Below are 16,493 nucleotides of genomic sequence, written 5' to 3'. Positions count from 1 at the left end.
TATGGGGCCCAACTGAAAGCAAGTAGGTGTTGGAGATAGTTTCAAACTGGGAAGTCCCAAGAGAATGAATACCTCATTTTACACATATCCATTAAGTTGCAATTCAATTAAAACATCTGAAAGAAATTCATAAGTATCAGCAGACCCTATAATTGCTTAATTAAGAATAGAAGCCCAGCAAACACAACCACAATAACAGCCTGATTCATTAGCACCTCTGTGATAGCAAAATGGGATTTCTCACTTAAACATACATTGGCTTTAATTGTTTAATTTGTTTAGGCACTTGTAATCAATGGGGATCCACCATCCTGGGGCCAGGAGATGAGGAGAATATTTCTGTTCACCATCCCTGTCCTCTCCCATTAGAAGTTTTTAGTTTACTGCAAGAAGAAGTTGATACGCCTATAGGATGAGACGTTAAAGAGGAAGAAGCGAATGAAGCACTTTATTTAAAGGCATTCAGGTGGAAGGACACACAGTCAAACTTTTAGTTCACCATTCACATATTCACCACCAATACTTATCAAAGCCCAGACATCTAGTACCATTTCTCACTGCTTCCCTTGTCATAATGTAGCCCCAGAGGGGAGCTGTAATTAAAAAAAAAGAGAAAAACGTATTGGAAAATGCAAAAGGGCAGGCAGAGGGAAGTCTCATTTTCTAGTCTTGTTTCACAGAACGAGGTAACTGGTTAACGATAAGTCACCTGCTGTGATGCACATGGGATCCCCCTGCCAGGCAGCTGCTGCCCTCCGGGTAGTTGGTAGCATGAGTTCCAAGCAAGGTGACTGACCTCCACTCTCCCCACCCCAAACCTGCCTCTGTCCATAATTCCTCATACCCACCACTGTCTCACCTTTGTAACATGAAAATGCAAACGAGGTGGGCCCACTCAGTAAGTTAGCAGAAGACTCCAAATCTGATATAAGACTCCTTAGACTACTTTACATCGAAACCTCTATTCCTCTCTTCCATTTCAGGCATTTGGTTTACAGGCACTAACTTAACACCTGCTATGCTCAGCCAAGAGGACAACTTTCCTGAACTGTGCCCTCCACATGACCCACACACCTCAGAGCTAAGAAAGTACATACCTCAGAGCTAAGAAAGCAATTCAAATAAGGACATGTAACAGATTAAAGGTCATAGCAGTAGGACACACTCCATTCCTGCTGGTGCTATTAAATAAAAATCGGAACCAAAAGCCAAACGATTTGCCAATATGTGCCCCAGAATCCCTTTGGACAAAAAGCTAAGTAAAATGGACACACGTGACAAATGAAAGTAAACTAGAGATGACTGGTAAACTGCTTTTGTTCTACTAAAAGGGAATATGTGGAGCTCCCTAAATGCTAGGTGAGGAAAAAGAGTACCTTTAAACAAATGCAGGCTGCCTCTGTTTTTGATTTCCTTTTAACTTAGGACGACTGTCTGCCCCCGAGAATGCGGGAATGCGGTAAGTATGCACAGGAGGCGGCTAAAGCAGCAGGCGAAGGGACCTTGAACGGTCTCAGTTCTGCTGGTGTAAGGTCACCTGCTCACCGACCAAACCTAAGCCAGGTGCTCAAAGGACTGAAGGGCAAGAGCCTTCAGGAGGCACTAACCTGTTAGCTACAGCTGGCGCTGCCCAGCCCCACCTGCTATCCCATCTGACCAAGCAATCATCCCACGGACAGGGGTGCAGGAACCGTGACAGAGAGGCCAGCTGGCTTGGGCTAAATGCCACTCCCTATCAAGCTGTGGAGCCGTCTGCCTAAAAAAGGCCACATTAAAATGGAAAGTGTCCACCTTGTCTTAAAAGTCCATAGGACTCTCTGAAAGGCTGGGATTAATGAGAGCAGCCCACATGGGCTGCCGAAAGATTATCTTGACTTCCCCCTTGAGAATCACAACCCAAACTTTGTCCTGGCTGCAAAGACATCATTTCCAGCAGACCAACATTCTTACATGGTGCAGAGAGACAGACCCCACAGAGAGCTCAAAGCTGTGCCCCGAGAATCACGGTGTAGCTAGGTGGACAACTCCACAGCATGAATACTGGGCTGTGTGTCCACTCACTCTCAGAGTTGTAGGTGGTCTCAGAGAACCAGGGGCCCTTCTCTCTCTAAGGATACTTCCTCCACCCATGTCCTCCATCCATTTCATTCATTCCATCTCTGCCAGGTCACTACTCTATTAGTCACTTCTCTGCATTCTTTCTTAGTTCCTTCTCCTCAGAAATCAGACCGGTAGTTCTCATGTTGCCTATATTTGCTCACTCCATCTTTTTAGTATTCTCATTTGCCAAAAAAAATTTTGTTGAGTTTTACTTTCTGTAATTGATATTATGAAAACAAAAGGTATAATGAATAGCATTTCCAACTATACATGCCACATTCTGTTCCAATCTTGAATAAGAACTACAATTACGAAAGTACTCAAATGCTGACATCCTTAGACTGTCACCTTGACTCTTAGCTTTCACTTTTCTGTATTCCTTTTCCATTCTGTCAGATTTTTGTGAAAAGCAGTCTATTTTTAATTCTGATCCTTATTTCCCACATTTATTCCCCAACTGCCTGTGATCTGCCTTTGACTGAATCAACTCTGATGGCAACTGCACTGACAAAGGTCACCAAAGAGTGAAGTGATAAGTCAACTTGAGTGATAAATGAGAAAATAACTTCATAGTTTTTACCTATCTGATCTTTTAGGCAAAATCTCACACTCCTTGGAATTCCAACTTCCCCCATTTCCAAAAACTACTCTCTTGGGGTTCTCCTTCAATCCTCTGACCACATGTTCTTTCTTGAATGCTTAGCATATTCCTCACAGGTCAGAACTTTCTAGGGAGTCTATTCTTCCCACACCAGTCCTCTAGGCACTGCAACTGTTTTACCTATTGCCGTATGGCTCCTCCACGTGAATAATTTGCTTAGGCCCCTCTGCTGACCTCAAATATTACATGTCTAAAGTCTAACCACCAATCTCTTTCTAAAACCTAAAACCTATTCTTACTTTCATGTTGCTTTTAGACATCACATTCTGCCTACTCAAATAATGCTTTTTCTCTCATATATATATATATATATATATATATATATATATATATAATTGATTTTTTTACAGAAAGGAGGGAAGAGGGATAGAGTTAGAAACATCAATCAGCTGCCTCCTGCACACCTCCTACTGGGGATGCGCCCACAACCAAGGTACATGCCCTTGACTGGAATCGAACCTGGGACCCTTCATCAGTAAGGCGGATGCTCTATCACTGAGCCAAACCGGTCAGGGCATATTTTCTCTCCTACATTTTAACATCATCTCCTATCCCTGAATAAAAAAACAAAACAAAACAAAAAATCTAGTTATTTCCCAAATTATCAAGTCTTTCTCCTCAATACTTTTCCAATCTCTTTTCTTTTCCACTGCCAGATTTCAGGCCTTTATCCCTCTTGCCTCATAACTGCTCTCCCAACCTCATTTAGCCCAATATATCCACCAAAATGAATTTTCTTAACCCAAGAAAACTAGCTCCAACAACAATTTTTAAAAAAAGACTAGCTCCTGCCTATATTTCCAATTTTAACCCACTACTCATTGTTTATACTCCACTGATACCGAAGGGTTCATGGTTGCCTGGATTCATCAGGGTATCCAAAACCTCTACAGCTTTGTACATACTGTAATCTCTACCTCGGGCCTTCCTCTTCACCTCCACCTCTACCCTCCCCCAACACTGCAAACTTCTATTTGTCCTTCTAAACACAGCTCAGATAGTAGATCTCAAGGAGGCATTCTCTAATGCCCGGCTTAATAACCAATCCTTTCCGTCTTTGTGCTATTTCTGTGCATGGTAAATGACTCTATTATCTCTCCTAGTGCAGTTTGTTTAGATGCATGTCTACCCTATAGAGCTTCCTGAGACTTAGAACCTAGTCTTATGAGGATGATGCAGAATTCCTTGGTACAAAGTCTCAAAGGAAAAGCCAATTGCCTTCCGTTCACTGAACTCGTCAGTCAGGAGGAGACTAGAATAGTGCCTTTTCTTAAGTTATTTCCATCAGTAGATAACTATTGCTCTACCAATGGCCATTACATATAAGGGTTAAGAAGAGCTCTAGGTAAGAACTCACAAGGAAGGAAATATATGCACTGATGATCTACTTTATTGTAGGCTTATTCTACACCCTTCACTCATCTCATGAAACTTTCACAAAAATCCTGAGACATGATACTCTTTCCAGTTAATTGATATATAAACTGAGGCTTGAACTGGATAAGTAATCTTCCTATAGAGTAGAGTAGAGCCATGATTCAAATGGAGATCTGCTTTCTCTAACGACTTCAATGTCCTGTATCCTTGCCATGTTTCTAAAGAAACCAGAAGATGCATAGCATAAGTGCAGGAGACAGATGTAAAAGCTTACATTTTTATCATTCATTTGCTTGTATAATCTGTCTTTCAGAATGTAAGGGAACTCAGGCAATGCCTTTTGAATTGCTAAGCTTAGAATAATGCCAAGTCCACGGAGGAACCAGCTGATGCCGGGCTGAGTGATCAGATTGCGGTGTCTAAGTAAGGTACAACCAGAAGGCTTCTGAAGAATACCCCCACCAAGATAAATCCAAGCTAAAAGCCAGCTCCATTCAGGTGGCTTCGAGTTTGGAAGCCAGAACTACAATGTTTTCTTTCCCCTACAGATCTGTGGCCAAGTTTCCCAGAAAAAAGAATAATACTGTTTTTCTTTCACACCTCTGGATGAAGCTCTACAATACCAAAAAGAAGCTTTTGTTGTGCAGGTGGAGAGCAAAGGATGAGATAAATATATACCTCAAATGCTGTAACAGCAAGAAGTTACTGCTAAGAACTTCACTATAGACGTCTTAAGGGCACAATGGCTGCATGAAGGACTCACGCACTGCTGCACTACCCCTCCATTAACTACAACACACATTCGCAAAAACGAGGTGTGGATTTGTTGCGGCCTTTCTCATCCATGGCTGCCTCTAAGCTTTGTGTCAGGCCTCAATTAGCCCCTCAGGAAGCCTGCAGAGCTGTGGAGAGGTCATTAGCTAGAGTGTGCAAGAGCCTCAACCAGAAGTGACGGCCCTGTGTTCAGGGAGGGCTTTATCTCACACAACAATCCATTTGGCTGGGGCCAAGGGAGACCCTGACAGAAAAGAAACTATCAGCCCTTCTAGAAGAGGAGGCTGAGGCAGCATGGCAGGGACAATGTCCCCCAAGGTCAATTCTATTCAACAATACGAGAGCCGGAACCGGTTTGGCTCAGTGGATAGAGCGTCGGCCTGCGGACTGAGGGGTCCCGGGTTCGATTCCGGTCAAGGGCATGTACTTGGTGGCGGGCACATCCCCAGTAGGGGTGGTGCGGGAGGCAGCTGATCAATGATTCTCTCTCATTGATGTTTCTAACTCTCTACCCCTCTCTCTTCCTCTCTGTAAAAAATCAATAAAATATATTTAAACAAAAAAGAAAAAAGAATACGAGAGAAGCAGCGCTGAGGCAGCAGGATAGCCTCAGAAACACAGTGCGCATTGGGGTAACACAGGAGAAAGTCCTTTGTGAGTGAGTGTTTTTGTGAGTATGGGGTGGGGAACAGGGTATAAAATGACACTTTTTTTCAAAATCTACAGTTTCTTAAAAGTCCTCACTGAACAAATGGCTGTTACTTACCAAGAGGGAAGAAATGAATAGATTTGCTCCATGAATGTATAAATATAAATCGCTCAAAGAGCACAATTTATAGACAGTCTTGCTGGCTTGTGAAATATTAAGCTACTAGAAAGAACAGGATAAGAAAGATGTATATTCCGTCAGCAAAGAGAGGCTTGCCATAGTACGCCAATCTCAGTGCAGGAGCCTGTGAAGGTACGTCATGTGAGGTTTCATCAAGCACTTAGATCCTAATGGCATTTGAAAAGAATGAGAGAGAGACAATCGGCACTGCCTGGGGAGCTACAAGGCGGGCGTTCAGCTCCTCTGAGGCCTGCCCAGGAGTAGCACTGTGGGGGGCAGGATCTATTCCAAATAGGAAATACCAACTGTGAGAACTCCATCATTACAAGTTTTCTATGCCTGGAATCCCTTCACTCAGATTGTCTGAGGATATGTGCTATCGTTTAAACCACTCTACTCCTGCATCCCGGTGATGGTGGAAATGAGGAACAGGAGAGGGCCCAGTGACAGAAGGACCAAATCTAGAAACTTCGAGGGCTCAGGGCTATGTAAGACACGGGGAGAGAAGGCATGTGACCTCCGGAAATGACTTCTGAGCTCCAGGAACAATTTCCACAGCAACACATAGCACACACTAGTAAAACATACCTGCGAGCAAGAAGGTGATAAGGCAAGTTTCCTTTGGCAAATAGAGCTTGAGACGAGAACCGCTGAAGACATATTCCACCACAGCTTCGGAACGACCTGCCCGCTGGAGAAAGGGCAGGAACTGCTTTGCTTTTTGGGTATCCTAGTGGAGAAAGGAAGATAGAATCCTTAGACGTGTAATGGGAGTCAGGTTAATGTTCCTTTTACTCTGGTTTAGGACACAGTCTCGCGAACCATGGGATGCTAGGCCAATAAACCTGTGAAATTAAACATTCCTAAACACATGACATAGACTAGACAGATATCCATGTGACTCCCATAGAAGAGATAGAATTAACCAAAAGTTTTCAGAACACTCTTCATTGACTCTCTGCCTCCCTCTGTTCAGTTACTAAGCAATCAGTGGAGATACAATACAAGTGAGGAAGGTGCTTTAATGATAATTTCACTCCTTCGCTGGAACAGGAAATAGCTCCTATTTCTTCTACATGAAATTGAGATAACAACAAAACTAAACTTCTATGTCGTTTAATTTAACCTTTACTTTTCATTAAGAAACAAAGTGATCCTCAGGCTATGTGATATAGCTAGCCCCTAAGCCCTTTCCCAGGAAACCCAAAGCAGTTCTCTTCCACCTTCAGTAGGTTATGTAGACTTGGGGCTCACTTACAGGAGAGAATAATGCAGCCTCATTTGGGCACCAGTACAGCAAGCCCTGCTCTTGGAGCTTTTCAGGGACGAGTCAGGACCTGGGCACCCTGCTTTCTTCCCAGTCTTGGAAATCTGTAATAGTAGGATGTGCTCCTTGGGGACCAATCCCACAGAATAATTACAGTACAAATAATTATCTATCTTACCTAATAATAGACAAACATGTCAATTGACTGTACCTCCACTATGCCCATAGCCAATCAGAGCAAGTATGCAAATTAACCCAACAAAGATGGCGGATTAATTTGCATATGCAGACACAGAGTGGCTGGGAGGGGCAGGACACCTGCTATGAGGGGGAGAGGTGTGGCGAAGATAGCTACAGGAGCAGTGCTTCAGACACAAGCGAGGATTTGCCTGGTTCTGGGCATGAAGCCAGGGGAAGGAAGGCCTATTCTTGCATGAATATCATGCAACGGGCTTCTAGTCCTATTTAATAAAAGGGTAATATGCTAGAAGATGGTGGCATCCATATTGTCCCACTCCCAGGCCACAGAAGAAGGCTACAGACAGAATGCTGGGGTGCTGGGCCTGGGGGAATACTGCAGCGCAGCTTGGAACATGGCCCAGGCTCAGTGGACAGAAACCCAGCTGACAGAGCCAGGCTGCTGGGCTCGGGCATGCTCAGAGCCTCTGCTACACAGCTTAGGGTATGCCCCCGGCCCAGCAGACCGAAGCCCAGTGGTTGCTGGGCCGTGGGCTGCTCAGAGCCACCGCCACCTGCCTTGGGACATGCCCCTGGCCCAGCAGACAGAAGGCCAGCTGATAGGAAGCGGGATCACTGGGCTGGGAGCATGCCCTTGGCCCCCCGCAGTGTGGCTTGGGGCATGTCTCCAGCCCAGTGGACAGAAGCCCTGTGGACACAATGCAGGGGTCCTCTGTGCATGAGCTGCAGAGGAAACACCTTTTCTGAAGGCTCACTGGCTAAGCTCCCTGTAAGCTGCCTCTCACAGCGTTCTTGGTAACTTGAGTAATAAGAATCCAAGAAGGTGATCTAGGGTTTTTCCACCACACTCCTGGAGGAAAAAGTAAGGTCTGCTGCTGGAAGGGCTAAGAAATATCAAATCCTACCCTAGCCAGTTTGGTTCAGTAAATAGGGCCTTGGCCTGCTGATGGCAGGGTCTGGGTTCGATTCTGATCAGGGGAATGTACCTAGGTTTTAGACTCCTCCCTGACCAGGGCCCAGGCCAGGGCTCATGCAGGAGGCAACCAATCGAAGTGTCCGTCTCACATTGATGTTTCTCTCTATCTTTCCCTCTCTCTTCCAAACTCTCTAAAAATCAACAGAAACACATTTTCAGATGAGGATAAAAAAAGAAAGAAAAGAAATGTCATATCCTATGAAAGACACATCTTGAAAGTTGTCATTTTTTCATAGTGAAGGGACTGAAATCCGTGTTGATGAAAACACCTTGGTGACTGTGACAGTGGCAGAAGCAGCGGGGTGATGGGGCTGGCGCCTTCCCCTGATCAGCTCAGTCAACTCCCGCAGAGGAAGGCCAGACAGCGGCTTAGGCTCGCTCCTGTCAGTAGGACATCTCCTGAGGGCTCCCGGTCTGTGAGAGGGGTCAGGCTTGGCTGAGGGAACCCCCAAGCAGTGCACAAATTTCATGCACTGGGCCTCTAGTGTGTGTGTGTGTGTGTGTGTGTGTGTGTGTGTGTGTGTGTGTGTATATATATATATATATATATATATATATATATATATATATATATACAGCCATATATATATGGCTAACGTGCAAAGTGTCCCCTCAGGAGTTCAACCAGGAGAATGGGAGTTTGATAGCTCGCTATAATGTCCACTGACCACCAGGGAATGAAGGAAGGTCCCAGTCGGCAGCCAGGGAAGGGAGGCAGGCCCCGGCCAGCAGCTCTGATTGCCAGCCAGGCCTAGGGACTCTACTTGTGCAAAATTCATGCACTGGGCCTCTAGGAGAAAAAACAAAACCATGAAACCACACTGCACTTTCTAAACTCTTCTCACACATCCACATGAAATTAGTGCATGCATTCTACCCTCAAGAGTACCAAATTATGGGCATTCGAACCTCAGGGCTCTAAGCTACAGAAGATGTAGAGCCTTCCAATCCTTTCAGTCTCTCTCAAGCTATTTCAATAGATGACTGAATAAGCAAGTTTCAAAATATCACATCACATGTGATGGGGTTCCTGGATCTCAGAATTTCTGTGGTTTGTAGCCCAGCCAGCAGAACTGCATACTCCCTTTGAGGGCAGCAAACTCTGCACGCTTTTCTGATGCCTGCGACATAAGCGGGCCAAGATCTTCCTTGCTAACTCTGCTCCTAGTAACAGAGCTATTGTATCTAAATTAATGCACATTAAATAATGAAAATTTAAGAGGCCATCAAATATTTGAGAGTGTTCACAGCAGCCAAAGGGGCTCTGCTTCGGAAGCAGGGAGGTAGGCTGGGGTGAAAACAGTATTTATAGTAATGAGATTCACCATTCTCTTCAAACAGATTCTCTGAGAAAAGGAGAGACAGTCATCCGTTCTCTGTGTCTCTAATGGCACATTGGAAAAAGGTAATGGCACAAGGAACTTTAGTGGGTTGGAAACTCCTCTCAATGAACACTTAAGCAACACATATTCCACTCTACATATACAGTGGGGAAAGGCCTTTCTGGCAGTTGGCTGAAGTCCAGAACAGTCAAGCAAGACAAATGTTCCATGGGTAAGAAAGCACTAGCTCATTAAAACCCTTTTGCCATACTTGTCTAAATCCGGGACATTATTCATGAGCTGAGCCAGTAAGTCAACAACAATTATCAAACTGATTATTGCAAATAATGGGGCAACTTAATGTCTTTGAAGAGAAGGCCCTTTCCATTAAGACTGCAATAATCTATTATTTTTTAAAAGAGACTTTTGCTCATCACTATCTTTTAGATGTATTTATCAGAAAGAAAAAAAAAGATGTGCACACACATAGAGGTATGTCTTTAACGTTAATACTAAAAAGGAAGTTGTACTAGACTGGTCCTGAGGTCAAAGAGAAGCAAAGGTACCTACTCTTAGCCATGTAATAATAACTGAAAAGAAAAACGGCATGCTCCTGACTCCTCCTAAGTCTCCACCTACAACAGTCCTATTCCAGAAACAACACATGGAAAGACAGCAAAGGGCATCTTTGGCAGCTCTTTCAAATCTCAGTTACAAGCAGACAATACTGCCTCTTCAAGCACTTCCTTTGATTGGCATTGCCGGAAGCCAGTTCCAGCATGTCATAATTGCAAGAGTTTCATCGAAAGGTTGATGGAACTTGGGGACTCAACAAGGGCTGAGTCACATATGTTATTGCCTGTTGGAATGGCTAAAGACGTTTCCCCAAACATGAAAAGGACGCATTAAATTTATTGTTTGCTGCCAGACAGCTCAGGGCATCTTAATCTACATGCTATTGCCTCCTACTGCCATGTGTTTTTTTTCCTGACAGAGACTGGGTAGATACTTTAATTTGGGAACTTTATTTTTGGATGGTCTTTTTCTTCCTAATTAGAGTTTACATTCAATATTATTTTGTATTAGTTTGAGGTGTAGAGCATAGTGGTTAGATAATTATATAATATTTATTTATTTTTAATATATATTTTTATTTATTTCTTACAGAAAGGAAGGGAGAGGGACAGAGAGTTGGAAACATCGATGAGAAACATCAGCTGCCTCCTGCACAGTCCCCACTGGGGATGTGCCTGCAACCAAGGTACATGCCCTTGACCGGAATCGAACCTGGGACCCTTGAGTCCGCAGGCTGATGCTCTATCCACTGAGCCAAACCAGTTAGTGCTAGATAATTATATAACATTAAAAAAAATAAAGTTAAAGGCCTCAGATTTTAAGAGGCAACACTGAGGGTTACAACAGAATGCTGATTTCAAAGGAAGACTACTGAACACCAACATTTCTGCTTCCATTGCCAGGAGCCAATTCCAGCATGTTAGCAGGGCCGAATCATCTGTAATGGTGGAGGGCATGTCTCCAAACCTGAAAAGGATGCATAAATGATTGCTTGCTGCCAGACAGCTGAGGGCATTTCAATCTACATGTTATTGCCTCCTGCTGGCCAAACACCTGAACAGCAGAAGGCAATTCCTCCAATCTGACAACGGGTTCTGTATACCAAACAATGGCCTTTGATGTACAATATATCTACCTTGTCTTAGGACAATTTGTGTTAATAAAAAGCTAGGAGAACTTAGTTCCTTTAGCTAAGTCTTCTCTGGCTGCCCATAAGGACTTCCAAAATTATGTTTCGTCTCTGGACTCTTTAATCATTTATACATAGCGCCTTCTCCAGATTCCCGAACCCTTCTAGGTTCTGGGTTAAGAACTCCAGCATTCCATGTCTAGTTGCAGGGACTTTCAGCTCTAGGTTTCCCATGGTGTAGTTTATTTACAGGTCTGACAATCTACCTGACATACTATTAGTTACCTGGTACATTGGCTCAGACTTTGAGAATTTGAGGAGATAAATTAGCCACAGTTTAATGCTTTCTCTACCAATATTCCCCTCCAATGGTGTAGCTAATCAAGAAGCAACTGTTTCTGAGCAGATAAGTCTGTTTGATTGCACTGCTAGTTTTCACATTACCTGTACTCCAAAACAAACCATACATAAGTGTGTTCCTGTACTCTTGGAAAGGCTAATTTAAGGATACGTTAGCTACATTTAACCTGCTATTGTGGATGGCATCTCTTTAAGGAATGTTTCTGCCTCCTCAATGCACCTTGAAATTGAGAAAGTAATGATGCAACAAATGTGCCTGGGGTGACTTCATTTCAAAGGATGTTAATATCTATACCTCAAACTTATAGGAGCGAGGTTCTGAATGACCCCGAACATGGGCAGGATGGTCCTTAGAGAGAGAGAGAAAGGTTATAAAGGCACTTTAATTATACACTCCTACTCTCCCCTCACTTCTGGCCTGTGAGCCCAAACCTCTTCCAAATGTGGGTTCGTGTTAAGAACTGAAAGAAATCCCCTTCAGTAGTTAAATTGCAACGTATCCTAACTAAGTATCTTGTTCTGTAAGCAGATACATGTTTACAATAACAGTACTGCAGACTATCAAGTCTGGGAGAGGGAAAAGTTTGGGGTGCGCGTCGGGGGAGAGCAGGGAAGCGGGATCCTTATACTCAGGTATAGGACAAAGGTCCCGAGAACAGTATGTAGACAACCAGGACATCTGTATCCTAGAACAGAACTGACATAAATCTAAGTTCTGTGAATCCTGGTATCGAGTTTCAGGTTGTCAGTTTGTACTCGATGTTAGCAAAGTGAGTTCTATGATTTTTTCCACGGAAAATACCCATTATAGTAGGCATTAACACAGTTAACACTGGTAAGGGAAACATCACAGCTCACACAAAACAGCACAGGGAAATGGCACTCAAAGTAAACCTATTAGTTAACAATTAACCACTCAGGATTATCACATGCAAATCTCATATGGGAACTGTTAATAATGAAGCTCACTAATTACTTCGCATCATCACAATCACTCTTTGATGAACATCATAGGAAAAAGAACTAAAAACAAACACATGCAAGAGCTTATTACGGTACCATGGGGGCACTCCACCAGCACTTGAGAAACTGAACTGCAAAGATCATCAGACTTGATGAAGCTTCGTGGCGGTACAGCCACGTCCTATGCTGGCCACTCTAGCAAGCCAGGAAGGGTCTCCCCGGCGAGGGCACACCATCCTGTCTTCACAGGGTTGACTGGCCTGGGGCTGACGGACTCGGAGCACCATGCTGTTTGGCACCAACCAATCTTAACAGCGAAGCAGCAAAATCTGTGTGTACAGGAGTACAGGTGTACAGGAAACCCAGAGTGGAGATCAGAACTGAAGCTAAGGAGACTGAAGCAAACACACTCTCATTTTAGGGTGCATGGTGATAACTCATTGCCATAGCTATCTACCTTTGCAGGGCTCTCCTAACCAGAACTACTTCTGTAGGAAGACAAATCATTAGTATGTCTCCTACCCAGAAGGCAAAAACGTCATACACCACTCCATACTCTTCCTCCTTCCACAGCCCAGGCTCCATAGCCCAAATGACATTTTAATTTACAGAATGAGCTAATGCATCTCTGTAAGGAGCCAGCTGTACACCAAGGTAATCTCTTGGTGTAAATGGAGGCCTGGCGGGGGTGGGGGTGGGAATTGGGAGGAGGGGGGGGGCGGCACATTTGGGAATCTTCCCCAGCTTCAACAATACCACAAAGCACTAAGACATTTGATACCAATCTTGTCTGGCTGGCTACCAATGCTTCATGGTAAAGTGTGTGAGGAGACTAGGAGGACACAAAATTCAGTGAGATGCAAGTTTAACAGGAGTGAGTGAACACAGGAGAGAACCCTAGAGAAAAACACCGACTGGAAAACAAATAAAATTATAAGACGACGGAGCAGAAATGCAGAAGCTGGGCCATCAATAACCTTCCATCGAGTGCTGTCTGCAGTTCCCAGTTCTCACACTGTGTCCTCAGTTGGCCGGGCAGCTCGCTCTGGCTCAGGTCTGAGTGGAGGAGAGCCGTGTTCCAGGCTCCGGGCTCCGCTCCTGGGAGCATGGATCAGAGGACAGTTGTAGGAGCGCGGAGCTGGAAGAAAGCCTGAGCGTGGGAGGCTGGCAATCTAACCTGAGGTGTCCTCAACACAGTACACAACTTTCCCTTTTCTTTCCCAACTCTGCTCCTTTACCAATTATTAAGGGAGGATGGCCCAGCTAAGTTTCGGAATGCACCCTAAAAAGAGAGTGTGTTTGCTTCAGGATCCTTAGATTCAATTCTAATCTCCACGCTGGGCTTCCCAAATACCCATATTCCTGTACGGTATACAATTTCCAAACTTGCAAGAAAAGTAAGGACAGACTGAAGGGCAGAAGGAGCTGGCATGGTCTGCTTCCCAAATGGGAAGGAAGCTGCAAAACCTGTCAGTGTGAGCGTAGCTTCATATCCCAAATGTGGAGGGAGAAAGTTTCTTTGTAATCAGACTTGAAAAACCCTAAATCTTCCAACATTTGAAGAATATGCTTGCCCTCAGGAGTCCTGCAAAGAATAGGCATCTGAATATTTTCATTTGGTTGGGACTGCTCACCATCTATTTCCTGTTCATGGATACAATACTGAGAAAAGAAACCAGAAGTTGGCAAATGTTAGGGAAGAGACAACCCTGTGTTTATCATGTAAACATGAAGAGCAGCACTCTGACAATCACGACAGTCTCACTAAAAGAAAGTCAAATCGTGTTACAGAAGCAGATTCGGCACCCCTAAAATATGGCCTGAATTTATCTACACTCACCCCAACCTGGAAATATCCTAAATGTCCCTTATCAGGGAATGAACAAACTGTGGTACTCTCACACAATGAAACATTCCTCAATGAAAAGAATATAGGCAACAAGAACGAGTCTCAAATGCATGACTCCATTTATATAACATTTTTGCAAATTGTAAGGACAGAAAACAGATCAGTGGTTGATTCCAAAGGGGACAGAAGAATTCTGGAGGATGATACAACAGTTCTATTATCTTTACTGCCATGACATTTCCATATCTCCCTGCTCTCAAAATATCCATGTTTATCAAAACTCATAAAATTATATACTAAAAATTATATATTTTACTGTATATATAAATTATGACATTTTCAAAATAAATTAAAATTGCATATAAATTATGTCCACATTTTCAAAATAAGTTAAAATTGTCCTGGATAAGTAGACTATGCAATGTTTTAATTTTTACCTTAAGAAAACTTTCATTTATAAGTCAACTAATTTATAAGGAGCTCCAAGAAAATAAGTGCCACCCTGCTCACCGGTCCTGCCCTCCACCACCAGTCGCTTCTCTCTGTGGGTCAACTAGTGGGGTGATTGGGGAGTCCCCAATAGTACCTGCCTTGGCAAACATGGTGTCATCGGCTTGCTGGCTCGTGACACCCCCCTTCCCCCCTCCACACACACACACATCACCACCAGTCACCTCCCTCTGCAGAGCGACCAGCAGGGTGATGGGGAGGGACACCACTGGCACCTGCCTTGACTGGCCTGTGAGCAGTTCCTGTGTTGATTATCTGCCCCATGGTGGTTAGTCTGTGTCATAGCGACTGGTCATTCTGCCATTCAGTTGATTTGCATATTAGGCTTTTATTATATAGGGTTACGTGACTTTATGTTTACCAAATTTAACCAGCTGAAATTTGTTGTGGGAACCATTCAATCTGACTTTTAGAAATAAAGTCATTGCATTTTAGTGGTAAAATCTGTATTTTTATCATCAACAGGAAACACAATGCTTAGGCTTATTCTATAAGACTTTTTAACTAGCTTAGAAAGCATAGAGATGAAATATATGTGCCTAATATAAAAAGGGTAGAAGTATGTACCTAGTTACAAGAAATTATCAATTATACAAACTCGCTCACTTTCTATATTCAATCCCCTTTCTCTAAAATTTGCAACATGGTGCAAAGCTTCTTCCTAAAGTCTGCCTATCCACAGAACTATCTGAAGGTTATGGCTCATAATTCATGAGATCCAGAAAAGTTTCCACAAACTGCCCTTCTTCCCACCCCTAACTTCACCCCAAGCAGTCTTTTCCCCATTTCTCCATACTCTAACTTCCAAGCAGATTATAATTGTTATAAAATCGATCTTCAGTGTTTATAAATTATGACTTTGTAAATTACAGCCTTCCCTGCAGAGCTCCTGTCCTGCTGACTTCTTCATGTGGCCTGTGAGGCCTGCTCACAACAGATGTCCTGGACCTTCCTTTCACCGGGACCCTGGAAATTCCCTGCACATCCTATCTTGGATTAGTTCTTAAGTCCATGCTCCACTTAGTTTACCCTTTTCCTTTAAAACAAAACAAAACAAAAAAATCTTCCTATTTTACCGAAACCGGTTTGGCTCAGTGGTAGAGCGTCGGTCTGCGGACTGAAAGGTCCCAGGTTCGATTCCAGTCAAGGGCATGTACATTGGTTGCGGGCACATCCCTGGTAGGGGGTGTGCAGGAGGCAGCTGGTCGATGTTTCTCTCTCATCGACATTTCTAACTCTCTCTCCCTCTCCCTTCCTCTCTGTAAAAAATCAATAAAATACATATTAAAAAAAAATTCCTATTTCATGGAGAAAATGCTGGCTGGTTTGGCTCAGTGGCTAGAGTGCCAGCCTACAGATTGAGATTTGAAGGGTCTCAGGCCCAGGTTCGGTTCCCGGTCAAAAGCACATACCCGGGTTTCAGGCTTGATCCCCAGTAGGGACCTGCAGGAGGCAGCTGGTCAATGATTCTCTCTCATCACTGATGTTTCTCTCTCTCTCTCTCTCTCTCTCTCTCTCTCTCTCTCTCCCTCTCTCTCTCTCTCTCCCTCCCTCCCTCCCTCCCACCCTCCCTTTCTGGAAAAAAATAAAAATGCACATATA

General features: G+C 43.8%; 1 protein-coding gene across 1 annotated transcript in view; it reads right to left on the bottom strand.

Moving 5' to 3' along the window:
- The window catches only part of SND1 (staphylococcal nuclease and tudor domain containing 1), a 447,851-nt gene that overhangs the window by 148,943 nt on the left and 282,415 nt on the right, over positions 1-16,493 (bottom strand). Inside the window, exon 15 of the mRNA XM_036426056.2 lies at positions 6,330-6,471. Within this exon, the coding sequence (XP_036281949.1) occupies positions 6,330-6,471 (142 nt within the window). The remainder of the gene's footprint in view (positions 1-6,329; positions 6,472-16,493) is intronic.

This window comes from Pipistrellus kuhlii, unplaced genomic scaffold, assembly GCF_014108245.1.
Source record: "Pipistrellus kuhlii isolate mPipKuh1 unplaced genomic scaffold, mPipKuh1.p scaffold_m20_p_10, whole genome shotgun sequence".
NCBI classification, from domain to species: domain Eukaryota; kingdom Metazoa; phylum Chordata; class Mammalia; order Chiroptera; family Vespertilionidae; genus Pipistrellus; species Pipistrellus kuhlii.
This window is presented reverse-complemented; position numbering and strand designations above follow the sequence as displayed.